Here is a 6,597-nt window from a genome sequence, read left to right on the forward strand (position 1 = left end):
CTTCTCGACAGCTTCGTGAGACGTGTGTAGGGGATTTCGCGGTCACCATATTGGCATATGTGTCTCTCTCTATTATCTATACATAGACATACGAGAGACGGAGAGAGAGACTGAGAGAGAAAAAGAGAGACGAGTATATATGTATAGATAGATAGATAGAAAGAGAGATGTCGATGGAGATGTGTATATTGGCGACTATACTGATAGAGAAAAATACCGGGCAGCGCGTGGTCGTTCCCCCCTTTCTTGCCTGTCTTATTCTCCTCGCCCTTTTATTTTCTGTCTCTCTTCACTTCACTTCGCATTAGCTGTCTCCTCGTTCATTCTCACTCCTGTTGTCATCGAGGACGTTTTTCTCTTCTTTCATATTCTTGTCTAAACTGCGCTTTTCTCTCCCTCTATCTCTACGTAGAGACACTTCACCTTTCGTCCTATCTATCTCTATGACTACCGGGTATACCTACTCTCTTCTCATGCACATACATTTTGTATATCGAGCATACACAGCTCTCTCTCTAGCTCCCTACCTTGTGCGTGTGTACGTGTAAATCTCTAATGTGCATGACAAAGATAAATAGATACGTATACACACAGCGACTCTATTCCTATTACATACATTTATATACGGAGAGGGCGAAAGAGAATGCCTCTGTCTCTATGCATGTATACATATCTAACTTTTTTGCTTTCGTCTCCACATCTCTAGATTCTTTTCGTCTTCTTTGTTCCGTGGTGCTTTGATGGAGAAGAGGAGAGATTAGAAGAGAAAAGAAGGAATTTCTGTCTTGTCGTTGATCTTTCGATTGCTTTTCATCTTTGCGTAGAGAACGAAGAGCTTGTCTGATACGGGTCTGGACGGAGGAGGGGGAAGAAATTCGAGAGATGCCAGTCATACTAATGCAGCCAAAGGAGAGGTGCATGTGAGTTTTGAAGATAAGCAGATGGCGTCGGATCTTCTTCATTTCTTTCTCTCTCATAAACATAGCAATTACGCAGTCACCACGGGAGAGGTAAGCAGAAGGAACACACTCTTATGATACTCCTTCACATCTTCTTCCCATTGCACACACATACATGCATACGCATACGTACATATGCATATATGCATGCATATAGATATACCTACATATTCATACATTAATGTATCTTATGTTCCTATCTGTCGACATGTGTCTGTAGAGCCAGGTGGTCTCAAAGGGATACATACTCGTGTTGAATGGGGAGACAAGGGTAGGGTAATCCTTCTTGACAGTCTTTGAAGATGAAGAGGAAGAAAAAGAACATGTGTTTCTCTCCTCTTGCTTCTACTTTTCTTCTCTCATGCATGCAATGAAGAGGAACAGGACGATTGACAGGAGACAGTGAATGATGAGGGAGAGAAGAGAAAGTGAGACATGCATCTCTTCATGCTGATGGTTAAGAGAAGAGTTTCTCTCTGTTCAAAGAGGTGTCGCTTCTTTACCTTCCAAGTCAAACAGGAAAATTCAGCTTCAGATGTCTCTCTCTCTTGTTCTCTATCTTCCTTGCTGCTTTACGTGCGTTCTATCCTGTTGAAAAGAGCTAGCATGGGGGTGTATATTCATATATACAGTCTCTCTCTCTCTATATATATATATACGCGTGTATCTATATGCTCGTATATACATGTACAAGAGATGTTGATCCATTTCTCAGTGGGGAGGATGGATTCGCTCTCATCAGCGTATGCGTGTATATGTCTGGTCGTGCATCTCTTCTCCCTCCATTTCTGTCTGTTTCTTTCTTTCTCTGCTTCTTCTCCTTCTTCTTCCTCTTCCTCCTCTTTTCTTGTAGGTGTTGGAAGCCTTCGCGCCTCGAGTTCCGAGTAAGTTAGTTTCTTTCTTTCTTTCTCACTCTCTCTTTCTCACTCATTTTTTGGATGAGAAAAGTTCAACCTTCATCAGTCTTCAAGGACTGTAGAGAACTCAAAGTAGAGCCTTCTCCTTGTTTCTTCCTTTCTCTTCTCACTCCCTTCTCTCTCTCTTCTTGTCGTTCTTTACTTTTCTGTGCTTTTTTATAAGCTGAATCGACGAGAGACGTCTCAGTGACTTACGTCAGAATCAGCAGAAGCGGCGCCCCATCACCCTAATCGTCAGTGGATATAGAGCTGAAATAACGTCTATCGCGCTTCAGATACATATACCTACATACATAAACATTGTAGATAGGTATACACACGTGTGTAGATTCATCCCTCTCTCTGTGTATGTATATATATGACAAACCTACGTGTACCTGTCCCCTTGTGCATGATACGTATAAATAGATGTGTAGGAAGGGGTATGTAAATGTCTTCCTGTGCCAGTAGTTGTATATCGGGATCTCCCGGTGTATCTCGAGCTCCCTGCATCGATATCCATACCATTGGTTGAGTTTGTCTCGATTCTTTCTTTCTTTTTGTTTCTAATCTTTTTCTCGGCAGCTTTTCGTCGCAAGATCTTCCGCTCTCTCTTGAAAGAAGTAAGAGTCTTGTCTGTTTGCTGTTGCCTAAATCTTCTCTTCTTGATATTTCTTCTCTTTCTCTCTCTTTTCTTCTCTTCGCCTTCGAAGAAGATTCTGCTTTCCTGAATCGCGAATCACCTGAGCTCAGTGGGTGAGGCGACCTACCTGTCTCTTGAGAGGGTTTAGTAGTTTCTTTGTCTAAAATAGAAGTGCATGCACACACATTTCCTGTTGTAAGAGTCTCAATCTTTCTCCTTCTTTCACCATGTCTTGTCATTCATGGAGGCGAGTTCTTTTCTTCGTATCTCTTTGGTACCCTCTTCTCTCTTTCTCATACCCGGGGGTGGAAAGAGCCTTTTCATGATGCTGTCCGCATTGGTTAGGTAGAGAAGTGAAGAAAGGTGTATGTGGATCTCTTTTCTCTTCTCTTGGCAAAGAATGCTGAGAAGGATGACAAGATTGTAGAAAGTCATTGTCTAAGACCTCGAGACTTAAGATACGCGCAGGTGTAGTTAGGAGCAGCTGTTCATGACGCTAATCAACACTTGGCTGTCTAGACACATAGACAGATAGATAGATAGATTAGATGAATAGTTAGATATATCAAATACATAGATAGATAGGTACTGTAGAGAGTCTGTTTGCGGTTTGTATCTCATGTTTTGTTGTGTGTAGTTATGCGATATGGTGAAAGGAGAGGAGACAACGCAGACACCGAGCCTGTGGATATTGAAGGAATCTTTTCGACCTGACGTGGAGGACAGCAAGAAAGATAGTCATACCAGGAGAGAGAGAGATACAGAGAAACATGAGGGAAAGGGGAAAGAAGAAGGAAGGAGAGGAGTCATGAGAAGTGTCGGGAGAGGGATGAAGAGTAAGAACAATACAAGTCTAAGAAGATAGTCGGGTCGGGCAGGGTGTGTGGTGACTGGAGAAAGAAAGTTGAGAAGAGGAGAATGAAACCGAGAAAAGCTTTGTCAGTAGGAAGGTAGAAGAGAAGGTTATAGAGAAGACAAAGTGCTTTTAGTTTGCTTGCTCTGGAGCAACGAAGAAAGTGCGGAGTTAAAAAGAAAGACAGAGGCAAGTACCGATGGAAGGTAGAGGGAAAAGAAGTCAAATAAAACGAGACATGTAGAGTTGAACAAGACGAAAGAGAGGGAAAAGAAGAAGCCCAGCAGAAGCTGCCTCATTACATGACTGTAGCGGGGAATGTCCCTCCGGAAGTCCTTTTTGCCAGTTACTAAAGAAAGAAATGTCATTTTTATAGAGAGAATGTAAAGACCGACAAAGAGGAACGAATCAAGAGACTGCGTGTTCAGGAGGCGATTTATGGTGTCACTCTACTTGTAATACATGCGTCGTTGGAAATACCTTTTTCTTTCTGCTTGCACTCAAAACAAACATCGAATTTGTTTGGGTGAGGTGTATGCACACCTCCTACCCTGTACACTCGCCATTACCCGAACTCCCTTCTCGGGTTTACCACAAGGGGAACGCCTGCCTTTCGGCCAGGACTAAAAGCTTCTCACGAGCGGGTCAGTTGAAGTTGTACGAAGGGCCTCCCCTGAGGCTGCTCTGTACACACATCAGCTGTATGTACAGCTCAGATGTATGTACACGTCAGCTGTATGTACACCCTAGCTGTATGGACATCCTTGCTGTATCTAAAAATTAGTCAGGCTGAGCGACGATTTCCTGTTTCCGTCTTCTTTTCTGACCGCTATGCAGAGTGAAGATCCACTTCCACGTATACGTGTAGCTATAGTGAGAAGGAAACCGTAGCCGTCGGGTCTGCTGACAAGTTTTGGACGGGATTCTGTTGAGACCAGTCAAGTGGATGTGCGCCGGGAAGCGCTGAAAGTTACTCGTAATTGCTTTGAAAGTTTTGACTATGTGATTCGGAAAAGAGGTTTTCCGTGTCGCATTGAACACAAGGAGAGACTACTTCAGAGAGTTCTTTTTTCTTTTAGCTCTTTAGAGGTTCTACTCTTTGAGCGAGGTGTATGGCGCATGTTCTACGCAGCACGGGCGCCACACTAGTGTCCGGCGTCTCCATTGTTCCGCTTGGATATTCCGACGGCCCCGGACTGACAGGACCGTCGTAGACTGTACCGATAAGCCGACTATGACTGGTTTTGTCCTGGGGGTTTGGGTTCTGCGGAGTGACGAAGAAATGGCCACTCGATAAACGAGAAAGGAGAGATTTACTCTTAAATAGGACACAGAAAGTCTACAACATGAAGAGCGCTGTCCCGAAGGTGGACCGGCGCCATATGAATGAATGCCTTCTCAATCAGAAACCTGCACAAGAAGACCGTGAGAGTCTATCAAAAAGCAAGAGAACAGAAATGAGTAGTGACCTTTGGTCTACCTTTTCTCCTGTCCATCTCCCGTGGCCCCACGCTGAGAAGGCGTTACGAAAGTCTCCGTTTTTCGTGGATGGCGCCTCCTTCGAAGCCTGCCATATGATGTGAATCTCTCCTGTGTTTTCTCTTCTTTGTGTTTGATTTCGATTGTGCTTGGTTTTTCTTCGTTTCCCAGTCTCACCTGTTGTTTCGAACAGTCTCGTCTGTTGTGTATCGACGTGAGAAATGATAGGTGTCAGAGAGCTACACCAGGTTGACCAATGTGCTCTGAAACACATCCGCAAACGTACTTGTTTGGTGAATAGCTTATGGATGTGAGATCGGCGTTTCTAGTGAGTGTCCTTTCTTCAGTGTCGTTGTAGGTATGAAAGGTTACAAGTCAGGAAGACCCGCGCGGCGGTAGAAAGGTGCGCGCCCTCATTCGGACTGTCCCTTTTCATCGTCACGATGAGACTCTATCGCTTTGCTGCCGCCTACTCCATTCATCTATTTGTTGCACTTCTATCGACCTCCTTGATTCTTGCTGATCAGTTTTCTTCTCTCCTCCCGATCCTCGGGGTTTCATGTGCCGCTGCAGGGGGTTTCATCCAGGAGGACGGCATCGACTGCCAGAGAAAACAGTCAAAGCCGTCATGCACCAAGACTTCTTCTTGTTACCGCCAACTACAGTCTCCCAGGGACAAAAAAGCGTACTATTTCTCACTAAAATCTGATCTACCGTACAGTCCAGTGATTACTGCTTCCCCCACTGCTAAACGGGTTCGCTTTATTGAGCCTTTAACAGACACTAAAGGGAACAATGATACAAGTGAGAAGGCCAGTGAGGAAAGCCGACAGGGAGAAAAAAGCCCACGGGCAATCGCTTCGCCAGTCGCCCAGGTATCACAGCCAAGCGGAGCGCTCTCACAGACCTTTTCCCCACGATCAGAAGAAGAAGAATTCAATCCTGCTACAGAATCGAGGGATGTAAGTCCTCCTAGCGTAAGATGTTCTACTGGCTCTTCTCCACAAACTTCCTGCCAAAAGAAACCCATCGGCTCGCCTCCCCATGAAGAGAAGCCAGAATCTTGTGACGATGACAGCAAACACCTGGAGCATGTTGGCGGCAGTGTCCCCGCGAGAAGTTCCTCTCGTCTGTCTCACGAGGCCCTTGGATGTCTAACAGAGGGCAACCGGAGAAAAAACCAGGCTGAGCCCAGTTCCGTTCGCTTGGGTCTGAAAACTGCAACTCCTCAGCCACTTCTACCTGTGCCCGGGTCCGGGCATGTACGCATGACGGTGCCTTCAACTGCAGGTACAAGCACGGCATCGCCTGGGGGAGTCGCGTGGACGTCTTCGGCCCTACCTTCGAACAGGCCTTCAAGTGGCTCTCTCTTTATGGTTTCGGACTAGACGCGTATGGGTTCCTTCCCAAGAATCTACGCCAACAAGACAACGAAGAAAAGTTTGCCTTCTCTCCCGAACATCTCATACCATGAGGAGATGTCGGAAAGGGGCTGCTGTTTTGGAGATTAGTGACATGTGTCCAGTCGCTCATGGTCCCAATAGTCTCTCCTGAGAGGAAAGTTCGTGACTGATGATATGCTCTTTGCCCTTGCGCCCTGTACTGTCTGTGCGGAGACGAACTACGGTTGTTTTCGTATCAATACCTGGACTCCGTCTGAGGAGGGGAGTGCGAATCTCAACGCCACAAGAACCAAGTGGCCATTCTTCCGAAGAAGAGTCCATTGTCGTTCGGTTTGTACTGCCGTGATCCGCATGACATCGTGGG

General features: G+C 45.6%; 1 protein-coding gene across 1 annotated transcript in view; it reads left to right on the plus strand.

Annotated features, from left to right (window-relative positions):
- CSUI_000018 (swi2 snf2-containing protein rad26) overlaps positions 1–3,883 on the plus strand; it is an 18,245-nt gene extending 14,362 nt beyond the window's left edge. The window contains exons 16-19 of the mRNA XM_068060253.1: positions 825–1,010; positions 1,813–1,843; positions 2,441–2,478; positions 3,136–3,883. Coding sequence (XP_067927769.1) covers positions 825–1,010; positions 1,813–1,843; positions 2,441–2,478; positions 3,136–3,363 — 483 coding nt within the window. The 3' untranslated portion in view covers positions 3,364–3,883. The remainder of the gene's footprint in view (positions 1–824; positions 1,011–1,812; positions 1,844–2,440; positions 2,479–3,135) is intronic.
- The last annotated feature ends 2,714 nt before the right edge of the window (positions 3,884–6,597 follow it).

Source organism: Cystoisospora suis, assembly GCF_002600585.1.
Source record: "Cystoisospora suis strain Wien I chromosome Unknown contig_14, whole genome shotgun sequence".
NCBI lineage: Eukaryota > Apicomplexa > Conoidasida > Eucoccidiorida > Sarcocystidae > Cystoisospora > Cystoisospora suis.